Source organism: Balaenoptera acutorostrata, chromosome 13 (genome assembly GCF_949987535.1).
Source record: "Balaenoptera acutorostrata chromosome 13, mBalAcu1.1, whole genome shotgun sequence".
Taxonomy (NCBI): Eukaryota; Metazoa; Chordata; class Mammalia; order Artiodactyla; family Balaenopteridae; genus Balaenoptera; species Balaenoptera acutorostrata.
In genome coordinates, this window is record NC_080076.1 from 25,298,445 (window position 1) to 25,319,967 (window position 21,523).

At 38.6% G+C, this 21,523-nt stretch overlaps 1 protein-coding gene across 1 annotated transcript in view; it reads left to right on the forward strand.

Moving 5' to 3' along the window:
- The window catches only part of DYM (dymeclin), a 403,419-nt gene that overhangs the window by 65,625 nt on the left and 316,271 nt on the right, over window positions 1-21,523 (forward strand). The window contains exons 4-6 of the mRNA XM_007197218.3: window positions 2,957-3,050; window positions 4,638-4,771; window positions 20,721-20,793. Of these exons, the coding sequence (XP_007197280.1) occupies window positions 2,957-3,050; window positions 4,638-4,771; window positions 20,721-20,793 (301 nt within the window). The remainder of the gene's footprint in view (window positions 1-2,956; window positions 3,051-4,637; window positions 4,772-20,720; window positions 20,794-21,523) is intronic.

Sequence of the window (21,523 nt, forward strand, 5' to 3'; positions counted from 1 at the left end):
TTGATTACCAAATAAAATTTTAATTCACTTCTATAAAATTTGTAATTAGTTAAAGTGTTTCCTGTTTTTTGGGGAAAAGGACTATCCTGACTCAGCCTTTTCATGAGCTTGTATCTTTTTGTATTTTTTCATGGGTATTTTATTTTTAATTCTTTATTTAAAAAAATTTCCCACTCATACAGAGGCAGACAGAATAATATAATGACCTCCTGTATGCTCATCTCCCAGTTTCAATCATTTTCAACTCATGGCCAGTCTTGTTTCATCTGTATCTCTCACCTATTTATTGACGTATAGATATGTACAGAAAAGTGCACAAGTAAAAAGTATATACAAAACAAGAAGCATATCCTCACATAATTAATTTGACACAAACCTCTGGCATTATATTATTTCATCCATAGATATTGTGATATGTATCTCATACTAACAATTTTTTAATGGAAAAAAATACCATTATCTACTAAAAACAATTTTTAATATTGCAAAACATCCACTGACTGTTCAAATTTCTAATTGTCTCAGTTTGTTTGAATCAGGAGCCGAATAACGTCCATACATTATTATCGGTTAATATGTCTTTACATTCTTTTCAGAGCTAGGATCCTCCTGAATTTGTCTTGCCTTTTTTCCCCTCTCAATTTTCTTATTGAAGAAAGTGGGTAGTAGAGTTTCCCACAATGTAGATTTTGTCGATTGCATCGTTATGGATTGTTAACATGCCTCTGTCTTCTATATTTATGGTATATTGGTTATTGGATCTTGGAGATCATGGGTATTTTAGTGAGATACTGGGAAAGGTTGTTTCAGGGGCTGGAAGCAAGGGCAACCTCTCACCCCAGGTGGAAATCCTCTTTATAATACCCTTGTCTGAGTATTACCTGGAATTTGCTTGAACTCCTGTGGAGATGGAGAATTCCTTTTTCACAAAGCCAGTTCAGTTAACAGATTGCTGCAAGTTCAAGCTCTAGAGTTAAATGAGTTAGTTTTCCATTACTGAAGTATTATCATTACTTGAATTTTACAGGTGAAGAAACTGAGGCATGGGGAGGTTAAGTAAGTTGCCAGGTGTCACACAGCTAGTCAGTGCTGGAGCTGGGCTTTGAACGTAGTCACGTTCTGTAGTCCAGTTCCACGTGCTTTTCTGCCTTCCTGTCAGATATCCCCTGTTCCTACTCTGGTCCTGAAGCGCCTTCAACTTCAATGTAGCATTTGATTTTTGCCAATTAAGTTTGATCCTGTTAAATTCCACTGAGGTATTTTGGAATATTGAGTCTACCATTGAGTATTGTTTTTGAAACATCATTAAGTGTACTTAATTTTATAAATTTATGACCCCATCTACATCTTGTCCAAAAGAGTACTATGGAAACTTAGAATGTCATCCACATTAAGACAGGGAGTTCTGTTTGTAAGTACCTTCTTAGTACCTGACACAGTGCTGGGCACATGTAAGTAGCTCCATGAAGACATGCTGAATGAATGAAAAGGGTACACAGAACTTTAATTACATCAATCTAGTAGTCTTGGTTGTTCTTTCTAACAACACAGGGTTTTTTGTTATTTTAATGGCTAACCATAAAATTCAAATGATTACTTATAAAGCCATTCAATAATGAAGGGGCTGTTGAATGAACACAAGATTGTGAAGTTGGGATTCCGAAATATGGTTGAAGCCCTGTCAGCCTCAGCATTTTGTTTCAGTATTTTGTTTTGATTTACAATAGCTATGAAATATTAATTCACACAGAGACGCACTTGCGCACATTAACTGGTTTTTTTTGTTTGGTTTGGTTTTTTTTTTTTGGCTGCGTCGGGTCTTAGTTGTGGCACACGGGACCTTTGTTGAGGCATGCGGGATCTGTCGTTGCAGTGTGCGGGCTTCTCTCTAGTTGTGGCGGCACTCGGGCTTCTCTCTAGTTGTGGCCTGCGGGTTTTCTCTCTCTAGTTGTGGTGCGTGGGCATGGTTGCCCCACGGCATGTGTGATCTTAGTTCCCCGACCAGGGGTTGAACCCGTGTCCCCTGCATTGGAAGGAGGATTCTTTACCACTGGACCACCAGGGAAGTCCCCTACATTAACTGGTTTTAAAAAAAAAACGTTTGTCTTGAAATCTCAGCATAGTCTTTCATTAAGCTAAACCCAAAGCTTAAAAGTAGGAAATTTTTGATTCAGAGTGAAACTCTAACAATATCTAATCACGTGTCTATTCTGAATTATGGAATCTGGACAAAACCTGCCCTAACTTAGAGCACAGGTTGCCCCTTGCTACTCACAGTGGGGCTCTCCACCCAGCAGCAATGGGCATCACCCGGGAGACTGTCACAGCTGCAGAATCTTAGGACTCACTTCACACATGCAGAATCAGAATTTAAACTTTAATGAGAATGCCAAGTGATTTAAATGCACATTAAACGTTGAGAAGCACTGTCAATGTCAGTAGTGTGGGTGGCCGTGGGATTCTGTGCTTCCAGCAAGCTCCCAGGTGATGCTTTCGCTGCTAGTCCGTGAACCATGCTTGGATGAGCAAGGTGCTATACATTTTATCACTATGAGAAGATTGTACAGTTACTTGCATCTACTCTCAAGCTGTGACACATACCCAGCAGATAGACCTGGGTTAATTGGACAGTTACTGAGCGCTAAGCAGGTGGGCTGTAATGGTGTACTTATTCCTACGTATATCTTTTCTTTACAGTTTTGGATTCTGAGAGGAGGTGGCTGTTTTCTCCTACAGTTTCTATTATTTCCATTTGTAAATCATTTTTCGTTGTTTAGAATTAAGACCAAGCAGCAGTTTCTCTTGTTGCTACTTTCCCCAATTAGATTTGAAATTGACAATAAGGTTCATCCCTGAACAACTTCAATCTGACATTTGGTTTTATAAATGTTATGATATGCTCATTTTGATTTCAGTTCTTAACTTTAACTTTTAAAAACCTTTTCTTCTCTTGCAGTTGAAAACAATCCTCGAACAGGAAACCTTGGTGCACTAATTAAGGTCTTCCTGTCTAGAACCAAAGAACTAAAACTTTCAGCAGAATGTCAGAAGTAAGCTGGATGATTAAATCACACTCTCTCTATATTTAATTTATATTTAACAATATGAGTATTTTTCATTTATTGGTAGAAATAGGGTATGGTCTTGGAATTGTTCTCATTATTAAGGCAAGAAGTAAAAGAGGTTTTAATTTACTGTCCAGGTCATTGTAGTGAGATTATAAATTCTGGAATCTGATTTCAGCATTTTAGACAATCTTTAGAAATATATCCTTTAAGAAGATTAATTGTGTAATTATTATTAAAAAAAAAAGGTAATTTTCTCCCATTTCCAGTGCTGGTTGTATCTAATTTAAATACAATAAGTCCCCTACATATGAACCTTCAAGTTGCAAACTTTCAAAGATGTGAAAGTGTGTTTGCATATCCAGTCACGTAAGTTAGTTCACGTATCTGGCGTACATTGTCACATGTGTGCATGCTCTACAAGTGGTCGTGCTTTTGTGTACTTTACAGTACTGTATAGAGTACCATAGTACAGTATCTTTATTTCAAGCCCAGGATGTCTGGAAGCAAGCGTAAAAGCAGCGGTGATGTAGCTGGTACTGCTAAGAAGTGCCAAGTGATAACAATGGAAACAAAAGTGAAAACAATTTTGAGAGTGGAGCGAGGCGTGTGAAAAGTATTATAAACCTACTACAGTACAGTACTATTTAGCCGAGTTTGTTAGTTGGGTACCTAGCCTAACTTTGGTTGGACTTACAAACAAATTGGACTTATGAACATGCTGTCAGAATGGAACTCGTTTGTATGTAGGGGACTTACTGCAATGACTTAGTGTATTATTTCATTCCACATTTATTTCCTTTATTTCTTTCATATTAGGTGAACGAAGGTTCAGATTAGATATTATGGTTTTATATTTATATAGTGGAAGGTTCACCTTTTATGCACTGGAGCATTTTTTGAAACCATTTTTGGAGGGTAGTCTCTTAAAAGATTGCTCATTGCCCTGTTTCCAAATAATTTATATTAAATCCAATTAAAATTGTTGTGAGTCCATGATTATTAATACAAATAGCAGGTATTGTACTGTGCAGCTGGTGATGCCCCATTTAAAATTTTGGTTGTGGGGACTTCCCTGGCGGTCCAGTGGTTAAGACTCCAAGCTTCCACTGCAGGGGGCATGGGTTCAATCTCTGGTCTGGGAATTAAGATCCCACATGCTGCAGGATGCAGCCAAAAAAAAAAAAATTTTTTTTTTGGTTGTGTATTTACGTATATTCTCTTTATGTTACTATAGTTTTTATTTTTTCTATTTTTAGTTTTCTTTTCTTTGAATTGCCTGTGTATGGGGCAACTATAAAGTTAAGAACAAAGAGCAGTCATGCCTAAAGGAAAAAAATTTTCAAGTTGACTCACTATGTAAAATACACAGAATGAAATATGAGGTAAATTATAGTAGATATTGTTGGTCCAGTGTCATAAATCATGAGCCATAAAAAAAAAGTATGCACATTGTTCTAATATTACAAACCAAATGGGCAAAATGATTGAGAAATCAATGGACTAGAAATAAAGTGATTGTGCTCATGATTAAATACTGATTCTTGTGTAATTTTGCTCTCTCCTTTCTAGCCACATCTTCATTTGGCAGACACACAATGCTTTGTTTATTATTTGCTGTTTGCTGAAAGTGTTCATTTGTGAGATGTCAGAGGAAGAGTTACAACTTCATTTTACTTATGAAGAAAAATCTCCTGGCAGTTACAGTAAGTATTGCCTTTGAAGATGTTCTGGGATAACGTGCGTAACATATAAGGATAGAATTTGAAGAATTAGAAGTATAATTTTGAAAATTCTACTTTTCCTCATAATTTTTTTTTTTTTTTTTTTTTTGGCCACGCCGCCTGGCACATGGGATCTTAGTTCCCCGACCAGGGATCGAACCCGTGAACCCGGCAGTGGAAGCATGGAGTCTTAACCAGTGGACTGCCAAGGAAGTCCCAATTTTCATTTTTAAGTGACCTGACACCATCACTCTTTCTTCCCCTATATTAATTTAAATGAGCTGAGACACTTATAATTTTTTGCTTTTTTCTCTTTTTTTAAATAAGGGGGATGGTAAGATTGAGACTTTTCTTTATTTTGACTTCTATGTATATGGGAAATAAAAATAAAAATCACAAATATTCCTTTCAGGAAACAAATGTCAATTTAAATACCATTACTAGGCCAACACATTATTAAGGGAGACAACCAATCAGAATTACAGATTTTATAAATGTTAAAGGTTACTTTCATAGGACATAACAGTCTCTGAGTCTGGGTATCTCTGGGACTCCTTGATCAGAAATAACGTTTTTAAGTATAGTTTTATGATGCCAAAGTATATTGTCTTTTTCTGAAGATACGGGAAAAGGTTACCATTTTCTCCTGATATTGCCGAAATTTTTTTTTTCCCCAGTAGTTAGGAGGGCCTATAGTTTTCAAGATCAGCTGCTGGTGTTTCATTTCTTTTTGTGTGTGTGTGTGTGTGTGTGTGTGTTTTTAATCAGTCATCAACTTTATACACATCACTGTATACATGTCAATCCCAGTTGCCCAATTCAGCACACCACCATCCCCACCCGACTGCAGTTTTCCCCCCTTGGTGTCCATATGTTTGTCCTCTACATCTGTGTCTCAACTTCTGCCCTGCAAACCGGTTCATCTGTACCATTTTTCTAGGTTCCACATACATGCGTTAATATATGATATTTGTTTTTCTCTTTCTGACTTACTTCACTCTGTATGACAGTCTCTAGATCCATCCACGTCTCAACAGATGACTCAATTTTGTTCCTTATTATAGCTGAGTAATATTCCATTGTATATATGTACCGCAACTTCTTTATCCATTCGGCTGTCGATGGGCATTTAGGTTGCTTCCATGACCTGGCTATTGTAAAGAGTGCTGCAGTGAACATTGCGGTGCATGTGTCTTTTTGAATTACTGTTTTCCCTGGGTATATGCTCAGTAGTGGGATTGCTGGGTCATATGGTAATTCTATTTTTAGTTTTCTAAGGAACCTCCATATTGTTCTCCATAGTGGCTGTATCAATTTACATTCCCACCAACAGTGCAAGAGGGTTCCCTTTTCTCCACACCCTCTCCAGCATTTGTTGTTTGTAGATTTTCTGATGATGCCCATTCTAACTGGTGTGAGGTGATACCTCATTGTAGTTTTGATTTGCATTTCTCTAATAATTACTGATGCTGAACATCTTTTCATGTGCTTCTTGGCCATCTGTATGTCTTCTTTGGAGAAATATCTATTTAGGTCTTCTGCCCATTTTTGGATTGGGTTGTTTGTTTCTTTAATATTGAGCTGCATGAGCTGTTTATATATTTTGGAGATTAATCCTTTGTCTGTTGATTCGTTTGCAAATATTTTCTCCCATTCTGAGGGTTGTCATTTCGTCTTGTTTATGGTTTCCTTTGCTGTGCAAAAGCTTTGAAGTTTCATTAGGTCCCATTTGTTTATTTTTGTTTTTATTTCCATTACTCTAGGAGGTGGATCAAAAAAGATCTTGCTGTGATTTATGTCAAAGAGTGTTCTCCCAATGTTTTCCTCTAAGAGTTTTATAGTGTCCGGTCTTACATTTAGGTCTTGAATCCATTATGAGTTTATTGTATGGTGTTAGGGAGTATTCTAATTTAATTCTTTTCCATGTAGCTGTCCAGTTTTCCCAGCACCACTTATTGAAGAGGCTGTCTTTTCTCCATTGTATATCTTTGCCTCCTTTGTCATAGATTAGTTGACCGTAGGTGCATGGGTTTATCTCTGGGCTTTCTATCTTGTTCCATTGATCTATGTTTCTGTTTTTGTGCCAGTACCATATTGTCTTGATTACTGTAGCTTTGTAGTATAGTCTGAAGTCAGGGAGTCTGATTCCTCCAGCTCCGTTTTTTTCCCTCAAGACTGCTTTGGCTATTCGGGGTCTTTTGTGTCTCCATACAAATTTTAAGATGATTTGTTCTAGTTCCGTAAAAAATGCCATTGGTAATTTGATAGAGATTGCATTGAATTTGTAGATTGCTTTGGGTAGTATAGTCATTTTCACAATATTGATTCTTCCAATCCAAGAACATGTTATATCTCTCCATCTGTTGGTATCATCTTTAATTTCTTTCATCAGTGTCTTATAGTTTTCTGCATACAGATCTTTTGTCTCCCTAGGTAGGTTTATGCCTAGGTATTTTATTGTTTTTGTTGCAATGGTAAATGGGAGTGTTTCCATAATTTCTCTTTCAGATTTTTAATCATTAGTGTATAGGAATGCAAGAGATTTCTGTGCATTAATTTTGTATCCTGCAACTTTACCAAATTCATTGATTAGCTCTAGTAGTTTTCTGGTGGCATTTTCAGGATTCTCTATGTATAGTATCAGGTCATCTGCAAACAGTGACAGTTTTACTTCTTCTTTTCCAATTTGTATTCCTTTTATTTCTTTTTCTTCTCTGATTGCTGTGGCTAGGACTTCCAAAACTATGTTGAATAATAGTGGTGAGAGTGGACATCCTTGTCTCGTTCCTGATCTTAGAGGTAATGCTTTCAGTTTTTCACCATTGAGAATGATGTTTGCTGTGGGTTTGTCATATATGGCCTTTATTATGTTGAGGTAGGTTCCCTCTGTGCCCACTTTCTGGATAGTTTTTATCATAAATAGGTGTTGAATTTTGTCAAAAGCTTTTTCTGCATCTATTGAGATGATCATATGGTTTTTCTTCTTCAGTTTGTTAATATGGTGTATCACATTGATTGATTTGCATATATTGAAGAATCCTTGCATCCCTGGGATAAATCCCACTTGATCGTGGTGTATGATCCTTTTAATGTGTTGTTGGATTCTGTTTGCTAGTATTTTGTTGAAGATTTTTGCATCTATATTCATCAGTGATATTGGTCTTTAATTTTCTTTTTTTGTAGTATCTTTGTCTGGTTTTGGTATCAGGGTGATGGTGGCCTCATAGAATGAGTTTGGGAGTGTTCCTTCCTCTGCAATTTTTTGGAAGAGTTTGAGAAGGATGGGTGTTAGCTCTTCTCTAAATGTTTGATAGAATTCAACTGTGAAGCCATCTGGTCCTGGACTTTTGTTTGTTGGAAGATTTTTAATCACAGTTTCAATTTCATTACTTGTGATTGGTCTGTTCATATTTTCTGTTTCTTCCTGATTCAGTCTTGGAAGGTTATACCTTTCTAAGAATTTGTCCATTTCTTCCAGGTTGTCCATTTTATTGGCATAGAGTTGCTTGTAGTAGTCTCTTAGGATGCTTTGTATTTCTGCAGTGTCTGTTGTAACTTCTCCTTTTTCATTTCTAATTTTATTGATTTGAGTCCTCTCCCTCTTTTTCTTGATGAGTCTGGCTAATGGCTTATCAATTTTGTTTATCTTCTCAGAGAACCAGCTTTTAGTTTCATTGATCTTTGCTATTGTTTTCTTTGTTTCTATTTCATTTATTTCCGCTCTGATCTTTATGATTTCTTTCCTTCTGCTAACTTTGGGTTTTGTTTGTTCTTCTTTCTCTAGTTCCTTTAGGTGTAAGGTTAGATTGTTTACTTGATATTTTTCTTGTTTCTTGAGGTAGGCTTTTATAGCTATAAACTTCCCTCTTAGATGTGCTTTTGCTGCATCCCTTAGGTTTTGGATCGTCGTGTTTTCATTGTCATTTGTCTCTAGGTATTTTTTGATTTCCTCTTTGATTTCTGCAGTGATCTCTTGGTTATTTAGTAACATATTGTTTAGCCTCCATGTGTTTGTGTTTTTTACATTTTTTCCCTGTAATACATTTGTAATCTCATAGCGTTGTGGTCAGAAAAGATGCTTGATATGATTTCAATTTTCTTAAATTTACTGAGGCTTGATTTGTGACCCAATTGTGATCTATCCTGGAGAATGTTCCGTGCGCACTTGAGAAGAAAGTGTAATCTGCTGTTTTTGGATGGAATGTCCTATAAATATCAATTAAATCTATCTGGTCTATTGTGTCATTTAAAGCTTCTGTTTCCTTATTTATTTTCATTTTGGATGATCTGTCCATTGGTGTAAGTGAGGTGTTAAAGTCCCCCACTATTATTGTGTTACTGTTGATTTCCTCTTTTATAGCTGTTAGCAGTTGCATTATGTATTGAGGTGCTTCTATGTTGGGTGCATATATATTTATAATTGTTATATCTTCTTCTTGGATTGATCCCTTGATCATTATGTAGTGTCCTTCCTTGTCTCTTGTAACATTCTTTATTTTAGATTCTATTTTATCTGATATGAGTATAGCTACTCCAGCTTTCTTTTGATTTCCATTTGTATGGAATATCTGTTTCCATCCCCTCACTTTCAGTCTGTATGTGTCCCTAGGTCTGAAGTTGGTCTCTTGTAGACAGCCTATATATGGGTCTTGTTTTTGTATCCATTCAGCAAGCCTGTGCCTTTTGGTTGGAGCCTTTAATCCATTCACGTTTAAGGTAATTATTGATATGTATGTTCCTATGACCATTTTCTTAATTGTTTTGGGTTTGTTTTTGTAGGTCCTTTTCTTGTCTTGTGTTTCCCACTTAGAGAAGTTCCTTTAGCATTTACTGTAGAGCTGGTTTGGTGGTGCTGAATACTCTTAGCTTTTGCTTGTCTGTAAAGCTTTTGATTTCTCCATCAAATCTAAATGAGATCCTTGCTGAGTAGAGTAATCTTGGTTGTAGGTTCTTCCCTTTCATCACTTAAAGTATATCATGCCACTCCCTTCTGGCTTGTAGAGTTTCTGCTGAGAAATCAGCTGTTAACCTTATGGGAGTTCCCTTGTATGTTATTTGTCATTTTTCCCTTGCTGCTTTCAATCATTTTTCTTTGTCTTTAATATTTGCCAATTTGATTAATATGTGTCTCGGCGTGTTTCTCCTTGGGTTTATTCTGTATGGGACTCTCTGAGCTTCCTGGACTTGGGTGTCTATTTCCTTTCCCATGTTAGGGAATTTTTTGACTATAATCTCTTCAAATATTTTCTCTGGTCCTTTCTCTTTCTCTTCTCCTTCTGGGACCCCTATAATGCGAATGTTGTTGCATTTAATGTTGTCCCAGAGGTCTCTTAGGCTGTCTTCATTTCTTTTCATTCTTTTTTCTTTAGTTTGTTCCACAGCAGTGAATTCCACCATCCTGTCTTCCAGGTCACTTATCCGTTCTTCTGCCTCAGTTATTCTGCTATTGATTCCTTCTAGTGTAGTTTTCGTTTCAGTTATTGTATCGGTCATCTCTGTTTGTTTGTTCTTTAATTCTTCTAGGTCTTTGTTAATCATTTCTTGCATCTTCTCAATCTTTGCCTCCATTCTTATTCCGAGGTCCTGGATCATCTTCACTATCATTATTCTGAATTCTTTTTCTGGAAGGTTGCCTATCTCCACTTCATTTAGTTGTTTTTCTGGGGTTTTTTCTTGTTTCTTCATCTGGTATATAGTCCTCTGCCTTTTCATCTTGTCTATCTTTCTGTGAATGTGGTTTTTGTTCCACAGGCTGCAGGATTGTAGTTTTTCTTGCTTCTGCTGTCTGCCCTCTGGTGGTTGAGGCTATCTAAGAGGCTTGATGGGAGGCTCTCTGGTGTTTCATTTCTTAGCATTAAAAGTTACAACCTGGAAAATAAAAGGGCATAATGGGATTATTAATAACTAAAATACGGGGAATGTGGTTTTGCACCTACCCTTCATGCTCGTTTCTCTCTTTCTCAAGGCAAAGGCACTGTTGCTTCTGAGTTTCCTGGGTTCATTTTTCAAAACACACCTCTGCCTTCATCAGGCTTTCTTGCCCACCTAGAGCTTTATACATTGAATATGTTTAATTTACTACCTTGAGAGTCAGCCTTCTATATTTGTTAAACATATACTGATGTTTAAATGGTTAGAGCTTTTAATCAGGATTGTATCTTGTATGTGTTAGTTTTGTTAATGCTAGGCTTTGTTTTTGTGGTACCAATAGTGCCAAAACATAGTTCTGTTTAGTAAGTTGCATTCCTTTCCAGGAAGTTCTGTCAGCAAGAATGGAGTGAATGTTTTTCCCCGTTGGGCCTGAGAGCATAGTCCAACCAGCACCTGCAAACCCAGTACTTTGTTTTGCATTATGTCACAAAAATTAGGCAAATATTGTGCTTTATTTAACACAATATCATTTTTATTTTAATATAAAATCATTTTTTTCCATTACTTACCATTGAGCAAATTGATGCACTTGAGAGATACACTGTGCTTATTTGGGGGCCAAACATCTTCCCACAGTACCCTCTCTGTACCTGCACTCCCCACTCATATCCAGGCTTGAGAAGCATGGTTTTGTTGTACATCTCAGGTAGCTTCATGTAGAGGCAGGACAAAAACGACACTCTTCAACCACGGCCACTTTATCAAGATGGTTGTCTCACTGAAAGAGCTGTCTGTGAGGTTTGGTAATTGGTGATTTTGTGTGCTGACAGACTGTCCTGTTCCCTTATCCAGTTGGCAATTCAGGATTTTATACATGCTCTTCTGTTCTTTTCATTTGCAGCTGAGCTGCTGTTTGTCCACTAGCTTAAGTCCAGTGAACATCTCCTTAAGGTTAAAGACTTGCTGTTTTTGGCATGTGTAATTATTTTCATCTTAGCCTTAGGTTGTTAGTTTGATATTTCTACTTCTTATTACTAGTATAAGTTCTTTTTTATATTTTCTGTCAACGTCTTTTTACAGTTTGTAAAAGTGTGATAAAATTAAATGATTGCACAGATACTGTTGAATGGGAAAAAATGGAACCTCACTCTGAAAACATCCATTTGTTAGCCAATATATGAATATCTGACTTAGGTGTGTAAAAGACTGTTCAGGGATAGGTAAGATACAGTGGTAAGGGTTGTTTGAAGGTTGAATTGACAAAAGTAGAGGAGCATCTGCAAACAATTGAGCAAATCAACCGAGGCATTTTAGGATTGTTGGGTTATTACAGCATACTGAATTTTTTGTTTATCCCAACTCACTGTAATACTGCCATGATCAGATGGATATTGCTGCCATATTCAGTGAAGCCATCTTTATGAGGGTAGTATGACTCTTAGTCCGCTCTCAGTTTGTAATTGAAATTTGTGAGGATTTCATATTTGAACATTTTCCTGTAGGCTATGTATGATGTGGTAGTAGATTGTTTGCCATAGAGAATTTGTATCATTATGCAAACATAGCTCTTTCCACTATTCCATGCCTTCGAGAATAGTCAAGGGGACAAAGCCAGCCCTAGGCAAAACTGTGAAGTACTACAAAATTGTTTGCATTCTCCCTTTGCCTTCAATGCAAGTTTTCCTTTCCTCTGTCTTGGTATTATGTCCTATTTTTGCTGACATAATAACTGATATTTATTTTACATTTTTTATACATAAAGCCAATCTTTTAAGTCCTTAGGGGCCTAAATCTGTTGCTGGCTTCTGCAAACACTTATGGTAGCTTGTTTCCTTATGTCTTTGATGGTGCTGACTGTGAGCTTTTATTTGTTTGATCTTAACCTGAGGCCCCAAATAAGGGTAGGATTTGCATTTGCTTCTAAAGGGATCCAGGGGCTGCACCATAGGCCACTTCAGTCTCCTTCAGCAGTTCTCGGCTTCATGTGGCTCTCAGGTTCAGCTTCCCAGTGGCAAATCTGAAGACTTAGTCTCCCAGTAGCTGGCTTCATCCTCAGGGACACCCTACCCTTAGAGTTTGCTTATTCCTCAGTGTTTTACTCTGGATTCAAGCCACGGTTTGTTTGCTTGTAGCAGTGGTTCTTTTTGGTTATGGTGCTGGGGTCCTTGGAGATTTCCTTTACTTTGTGGAAGCCCATCAGTGCACTAAAGAGTGTATTTTAACCAAGAACTCGTTGTTTTGTACAGGAGGGCCCTTTGGAGTAACTAGTCCACAATACTGCTGCCAATTATAGTTTCTTTACAAATATTTTTAATTTTTTAAATGAGGGAAGATAACCTTAGGAGATTGAGAGACTGAAGATAAAAGCAAAAAAATAGTAAAAAGGTGGGGAGCGAGAAGCTGTAAAAAGGTCCAGGGAAGTAAGAGGCACTAGGATCTGGAGCACAGAGAGGGAACACAGGTTTGCTCTGGAAGAACGTGCCGCCTGTGTCCCTGAGCGGGCAGGTGTCGGGGCGCCGAGGAGGAGGGGGAGGTGGAGGAGGAACTGCACCTGCCGAGAGCTGGGCAGAGCAAGACGTGTGGGCCTGAGGAGCCTGGGAACCAGTTAGCACAGCTTTGTGCAGAGTAGAAAGAGACTAGGCACTTGTCAAGTCCAGGTAAAAGGCTTGCTTGACTACGTTTCCTTGGTGCAGAATAGTTCAATACATATTTATTTTTAAAAATCATTTATTTTGTAGGACTTGCTCTCAAGCATAGTAGGTTAAACATAGATGATCATCTTTGCTTTCTCCTGAAACCCCGATAAAAGATCAGTAAAGGGATTTTTAATAAGTTATGAATTTATTAGGTTAAAGAGAGAGGGGGGGGCACAATGTTTTTTGGGTTTTTTTCTTTTTAAGTCTATTGAATTTGTTACAATACTGCTTCTGTTTTATGTTTTGTTTTTTTGGCCGCGAGGCATGTGGGATCTTAGCTCCCCGATCAGGGATCAAACCCGCACCCCCTGCGTTGGAAGGCAAAGTCTGAACCACCGGACCGCCCGGGAAGTCCCCACAATATTAGTAACATTTTGCAAGTTGGAAAACTGAGTGATGCTGAGCTAAACTGACCAGTGGAAGCTGGGAGCTCAATGCCTTCAGGGTTGGAGAACTTCAGAGAAAAGCCAGTTCTTGCCGCAGAACCCTGGAGATGCTTAGGAATTGGAAGTGCCAGGTGTCTCTGAAGGCAGACCACCAGGGGGATTGATGGAAAGATCTCTCCCCTGTCATGTACAGTCATGGGACCACCCCTTCCCCAGTTTAGTACTAAAATCTGCTCTCTGTAGAGGCTGGACCAATGGGGCCTCCCTTTGTGAGCTCTTGGGCACAGTGGAGGCAGTGGTGTACCGAGAACAGGGTTAAGAGAAAAAGCTACAAAATGGAAGAGTGAGGCATCTTGACTTGGCTTCTAGAATGCTAGCACTGGGGTTTTACCCACCCCACTTTCTTTTCTGCCAGAAGACGAGTGGATACTCTTCTGGAGAAAATGAACCCAAAACAGGGAAAGACTTATAGAAACTGACATTTAGGTGCCCCTCAATGAAGCAGCTCACAGCCCACCTGTGGGGACCACCGCATGGCAGGCTGTGCCGTCTGTCTCCCTCTGGCTGGTAGATGGGGAGTCAGGGATCCCATACAGGTGAGAAAACTTATAATTTGTGAGAGACCAAAACAAACAGAAGAAAAAAATTATATGAGATGGAAATTTATGGGAAAAAAAATCCTTAATCACACCTCTTCAACACAACCAATTTCCTTTTCATTCCCCTCTGGCTTAAAACCTTTTCGAAACTGTTTGGAATTACCTTCCAAATCCGTGTTGTATTTGTTTTACTAAATGCGGTGGAGGTAAATCTCTCTCCTTTGAAAGTAGCTTTGATTTTTTTCTGATGGCCGAGGTGCTTTGGCTCCCACGATGGCAGGGCTTTACTGCTCTTTCCTCCACTTGAGCTGGTCCCTAGGGCCTGGGGCCGCTGTCGCTCAACAGGTGAACCGGAAATTGTATTGTGGGGGGAGGTGAGTGATTTTGGTTTTATTTTTGTCTTAATATAAAACTTAATAGTTTAATCTCATTAGTTATAGATAAGTAATGCAACCCCCCCAAAAAAAACTCCACGATAGTTGAACAGTGTGACTCAGAGAAAAAAGAAAGCGCAGATTTATTCTTTTAAAATATTTAACGTATAAGATCTGTAATCTGACTTTGCAGAAGAATAAAGTGCTTCTAGGGACTCCTGACTTGTTCTTTGGTTATTTAATAGGTGATAGTGGGATTCGCGATATTTCTTTCTCTCCCCTTCTTTATGTAATCAGTGGAACAAAATGAATTAAATTTTACTAATTGGCACATTTTATAATGAAACCTCAAAGAGTATATTATCCTTTAGGGTAATTAGAAACGTTTCTGTTCGACTGCAGTAATAGCAGTCCACCAAAATTATTGCAGATTTTATTGGAATGGTTGTGCGACACAGGTTTATAAATATTGTAATGCACGGGAATGTAGACCGGTTTTATTTTTAGAAAAGAGTGAATCCATTTGCTTTTCCTTAATTAATTTATGGAGGCATATTTGATTTTGCTAATTAGAAGTTTAAATATGATTTTTAATACTTTAGAATAATTCCAGTATTAGCTTCACAGTTAAAATAGACAGTAACGTAGACTCTATGTTTTTTCTGAGTAGAAGTTTATAGTAAGTATAATCTAGCTATGTGTCTTCATCTTAAGGAAGTCTTTTGCTCTGAACTTTCAGGCACTCTTTGCAGTGTAGCTCTGTTAATTCTTAAGTTTTAAGTACCTGTACTAGCACAGTATTGGGCAGCATTGAGAAACTGACAGTTTGACTTTCTGAATGCAGGGAAAACAATGATTAGCTCTCTGTCTTTTAATATTCCTTCTAATAACTACGTGTAACCTGATTTAATTGACCCATATGTTTCTTTTTTTCTGGCTGCTTCTTTGTTTTCCGTCAGTGCTGTTTTTTCCCCTTCCTCGAATGAGTGCTTTAAAAATTTTTCTTTTCTCTCTCTCTTCCCCACCCCTCCTCCCCCCAACTCTGATGGAAGGCGTTTGGTTATGACAGTATTTTATTATCTCTGGTTGTCTCCCTAAGGCCAAAGTAAGAGAGTTGAATCTTAGTCCGTGATTCTGAATGGGTGCCGAACAGAAAGCACTAACAGGGACTGGCCACAGCTTAGTTTCAGGTGTAGATTTATTAGAGCTGTGAGGGACCATAAATCTTGTCTTTCTTTCTCTTTCTTTGCACCTTCCTCTGCTGATGCTCATAGGGACCTGGGAAGTAGCATTTGGGCTTTAAAATGGGAGAACCTCAGGGACAGGGGTGGGATTTCAGTGACCTTGGTCTGCAAACTATTCGTAATAAAAGTTTGTATTTATTCGTTGTTTGAGATTATTTGTAAATTGGATATTTAAGTCAAGAACTTGAGTATGTGTTGATGAATGTGTAGGCCGTCACCTTGACGTGTAAAGTAATATGTGGTATTTCCGAGCTGTCCCCTAACACGGCTCAGAGTACTCACTTACCAGGGATTTGTATTTAGGGTCTTCAGTGAAACATGGATTGGTTGACTGGATTTTTTTCCAGCTTTGTATAGAAACAGGTCTTTAAAAGTAATTTGTAAGGTTGTTTTTTTTTTCTCCTTTGGAAGTCTGAATTTGGGTTAAATCTGAATTCTGCCACTTACTCTAAGTAAACTAACCTCTCTGAGCCTTGATTTCCTCATCTGTAAAATGATGATGATCATACCTGCTCCTTAACAGTTATTGTTAGGATTAATGTGAGCTAGAGAGAATGGAATGCTCATGATTTAAAATATTAAAATATTTAACTGGAGATATAGAGGCAGTTTAAAACGCTTTAAGAGATTAAAAAAACAGCTCTAGGTTGTAAAAGTTCACAACACAGTAAACACTCTGAATCTCTGCAAATTTCTTTACTCAAAGAACATCAATTTACTTTGTCATGAACCTGCAAATTTCAAGGACTTTTAAGATTCTCTTTCCTGTGAGAAATGCATGAATGTGTTACTATAATTTTTGGCAGGTGAGTTTTATATTTACTTGTTTTTATTGAAACTAAGGAAGATATTTGGCCTCACATGAAAGCTGAGTGATATAAATGCTGCTTGGAAACTAATGCAATATGAGTGACTTGCTTAATGTAAAACCTGATAAGCAGTCACTCTTCACTTGCTGTGAAATTATTTGCTTCTAGATTAGCCCCAGAAATAAGGATATAGTATTATGCAAGAATGTTTTTGCTTTAGTAAATGGAAGTTGTCAGAGATTTCACCTGGAATTTGCTTATTCTTGCCTTTAGTTTTGTTAGAACTTTGGCCTTGAAATGCTACTCTTTACTTGTATGAAATGGATTTATCATTATTTTCATTAGTATTGTATTACATTGGTAACGAAGCTGTGTATGTACTCCTTAATTAACCAGCTGTAAACTTGGCTGAGGTCATGATGTCGATGGCACATGGAACCAAAGAGAGGATCCTTGTCACCATTTTAAGATTTGAAAATTAGATGTGTTTACACCCCGGAAGGAAAAAAATCCAATCAAGCACCATCTGTGTGTCCTGAGTACTTGTTCCCTCACCTTCTGTAATTAAAAAACTTGTGCTGGGGACTTCCCTGGTGGTCCAGTGATTAAGAATCCGTCTTGCAGTGCAGGGGACGCTGATTCGATCCTTGGTCGGGAACTAAGATCCCACATACTGCAGGATCTACTGAGTATGTAAAGCCCGCGCACCGCAACTACTGAGCCTGTGTGCCACAACTAGAGAGCCCACATGCCACAACTACAGAGCCCTTGTGCTCTGGAGCCCGCGTGCCACAACTAGAGAGAAGCCCATGTGCCACAACTAGAGAAAAGCCTGCGCATCGCAACGAAAGATCCCACATGCCGCAGCTAAGACCTGACGCAGCCAAATAAATAAGTATTAAAACAAAAAACCTTGTGCTGGCTGCTTGGCTGAACCAGGGGTATATTATTAAACTGGCTAACTTATTTGGTCTAAAATGTTCTTTAGGGAATCAGTGAGTGATTTTAAATGTTCTTGCTGGGTCTGGGTCACCACATTCTCTGGGGTAAGCCAAGGAATGACAGTTCAGCAAATAAGTATTATGTATGTATTATATGTCAACAAACCAACTTGTTGGAATTGGTTGTTAACTCGTTTGGGTTATGTTGGACAGCTTTTTTTTTTTTTAAGATTTATTATTTATTTATTTTAGGCTGCGTCGGGTCTTAGTTGTGGCGCGTGGGATCTTCGTTGAGGCACGTGGGATCTTTTATCATTGCTGTGCGTGGGCTCTTTGTTGTGGTGTGCGGGCGTCTCTCTAGTGGTGGCATGTGGGTTTTCTCTAGTTCTGGCGCACGGGTTCCAGAGCATGAGGGCTCTGTAGTTTGCAGCACGTGGGCTCTAGTTGAGGTGCGAGAGCTCAGTAGTTGTGGCACACGGGCTTTAGTTGTCCCGCGGCGTGTGGGATCTTAATTCCCTGACCAAGGATAGAACCTGCGTCCCCTGCATTGTAAGGCGATCCTGTTGGACAGCTTTGGCAGAGAGAGATTTAGTTAGATCTTCTCCTGACTTTCTTCACTAGTTGAGCTATAAGCATACCACTTCTAGAATGAGATTTAATGTGGTTATTGAACTTGACTCTCGCTGTGTATTCTCTCTAGCATTGATTCATGTCTTCAGTGTGAAAGAATAATCTCTTCGAGCTTTGCACTGACCTCTCAGAGGGCTACCGTGCCAGTTCTGTTTTTGGTGAGGCAGGAAGGAATTTCTTCATACTTTCTGATGATACCAAGTGATACTGTGGTCTAGAAAAACAGAATTGCTAAACTTCGTTTTGAGATTCCAAGTGCTTTGATGCTTTGGAAGTAACCACTAGGTTTGGACTTAGACACCTGTGTTCACTTCAGTGAACATGTATTGAGTGTATATTATGTGCCAAGTTCTTTGTCAGTCATCACCTTGAAGAAGGACAAAGTCGAATAGGGGCCAGCTTTACATGTAGTCAGAAACTGAGATAATGCAACCAACATCTATAATAACAGACAGATGCACAAGGCATAGATGCTGTGTAGATGATTATTTTTATTCAGGGTGAGGCAAGAGAGTTGGATTTTATGGAGGAGATGATGACTGAGGATGGTTCAGGTAGATAAAGTTGGGCTTTTTAAAAAAAAAAAAAAAATCAGGTTTTTTGGGCATTCCAGGAAGAGAGAATGTAATTGTGGGAGGCATGGTACGGCATGTAGCAGGCAGCTTGGCATTGCAGGAATATAAATCACGAAGGGAGTAATGGTGGGAGATACAGATAGAAAGGGATTCAGGGCCTGTATCTTGAAGGGTCTGACATACGGTACTTTGGGGCTTTGAGTTTTTTCTGATGTGTAGTAATCAGCTTAAAGCAATTGACAAGATCTAAGCCGGGAGAATGAAAGGATGGAATTTAGTTAGCTCCCTCTGATAGCGATCTGGGATTCGGATTGAAGAGGAGTAAAATTAGAGGTAGGAATACTAGTTAAGAAGGTTTAAAGAAGTTCCAGAATGAGTTTTAATTTAGTAAATTTGTTTAACTGAACTGAAATGATGACATAATGAACGAAAGAATGACAAGGAGTTAAAGAAAGAGGAAATATCAGAGGGGCGGACTGTGTAATTGAGAGGACCTAGAGATTGATTGGTTATAAAAAGATGAGTAGGAGAGAATCATCTGGGTTTGGGGCTTGGGTTACTGATGTAGTCACCAAAAAGGACAATAAAGAATAAAGAACTGGATTTGAAGTGTTGGGAAAGAGGAGTTCAGTTTTGAGTGTGTTGAGGTTGAGGTACCAGTGAAGTATCTAGGTGGAGGTGGCCAGGAGGTAAGTAGATATAAAAATATGACGTGCAGTGGAGAGGCTGAGAGGAAAACCATAGACTTAGGAATCACCAGCGTGTAAGTGATGGTTGATGAAGGGAGAACACAGGGAGTGAGAAATGAAGAGAAGAAACCCAGTGGTGGAATTCTGGGGGAACATGTCAATGTTGACAGGTATTCTGAGGTAGCGGATACTGGGAATGAATAGAAAAAGTAGTAGGTTAGAAAGAAGGCATAGGGACTGAGAGAAGAAAGAACTTCGTGAAGGAGTAGGTGTCAGTAATGTCCAAAGCCGGGAGCCACATGAGATCCTGATTGGCTTTGGAAGTTAGAAGGTCACTTGGCTTAGAGCAGTTTGGGACAGAGGAGCATTTCTATTGGAACAGTAATTTGTAACCTACCTTTGCTGCTTAACTTATTGTGTGACTTGGGAAAGCCATTTTGTCTTTGGCTCTTTGTAAAGAGGTGGTTGGCCTCTTAGCGGGTTTCAGTCTGTGATCGGTGGGACTCCATGGGTTCAGAGAAGGCACTTTGAGGTTCATCAAGGAGATCAAGGGTTAGGTCAGATATTCGTCGGGGGAGAAGGTGCAGATAGTCTATTCCTGATTCAAACAAAGCAGCTGGAGCAGCTTGAATTTTTATCTATTTTATATATTTGACTTCAGTATCATTTTATTTGAAAAAACATAGTGCGGTATAAGAAACTTGAAAAGTATTGGCCTACAGAAGCCATAGTTAACCTTCAAGCATTCAAAGAGATAGAACAAATAGCTGGTGTTCAGAATTCCTCTACTAGATGAAGATTATAATAGATGCTGACTTGCTTCATGATATAGATTTTATTCAGAGGTCAATATTAGTGTTCGAGTTTCTGTAATAATAATTATTCTTATTTTCATTAGGAATCAAAACTAAACTTCTAAATAACTGAATTCTAGGGACTTCCCTGGCGGTCCACTGGTTAAGACTTTGTGCTTCCACTGCAGGGGGCCCGGGTTCGATCCTGGGTTGGGGAACCGCAGGCCGCATGGTGTGGCCAAAAAAACCCCCCAAAAACTGTGAGCTAAACAACCGAATTCTATTTTACACTTTGTTAAAAAACTTTTTATGTGTCTTACCAGGTTCTGACTCAGAAGATCTTTTGGAAGAATTGCTGTGCTGTTTGATGCAATTAATCACTGATATTCCACTCTTGTAAGTTCTGGCTAAGCCAGGATTAGTTTTATCTTCTTTGTATATTGAAGATAGTAATTGATCATGTTGAAGAGTTTGTGGGTTGTGGTGTAGTACTTTCATGTATGCCTTTTACGTATGCCTCCATGTACATCCATGGGCTTCTTCTGTCTCTCCTGCCTAATAATATTTAGACTCTGACGACCTGTCATCAACACAAGAATTTTATGTTGTTGAGGGGAAAATAAGCTCTTTAGCAATGCTGAGCATATGATAGGCACAGAATTAATCTCTGTAAACAAGGGTTTGAGAGGGAAACAGTTAAATCTAGTATATATGTGGTAGATGCAGCTAGTTTTCCACCCATTATTTGTTCTCCCCTTCTTCCTTGCTTCCTGATTTTATTGATATATCTGGCCTTTTTTGGAGAGGTTAGATTTCCATTTCTAGCCTTGAAGCTAGGTGTGGTCAGTGAGATGTGGAGGGAAGTCCTCAAATGAAACTTACGGATGCAGCTCTTTAAGGGGACCTGACTCATCTAGGAGGCATACATATATTTTTGTTTGTGAGAGCCCATTTTCCTGCTTTCTGGAATGTGGGCAGGGTCTCTTTAGAGTTGTGTTGGACATCTTGGTAACAGGAGCTAAGAGACTCAGAGAAAATTCTGCCTTGACCTCATTGAGCTGCCGAACCAAAGTCATCAACTACTACACTTCCTCCGCCTACCCCACCCCCGCCCTTGCAATTCTCA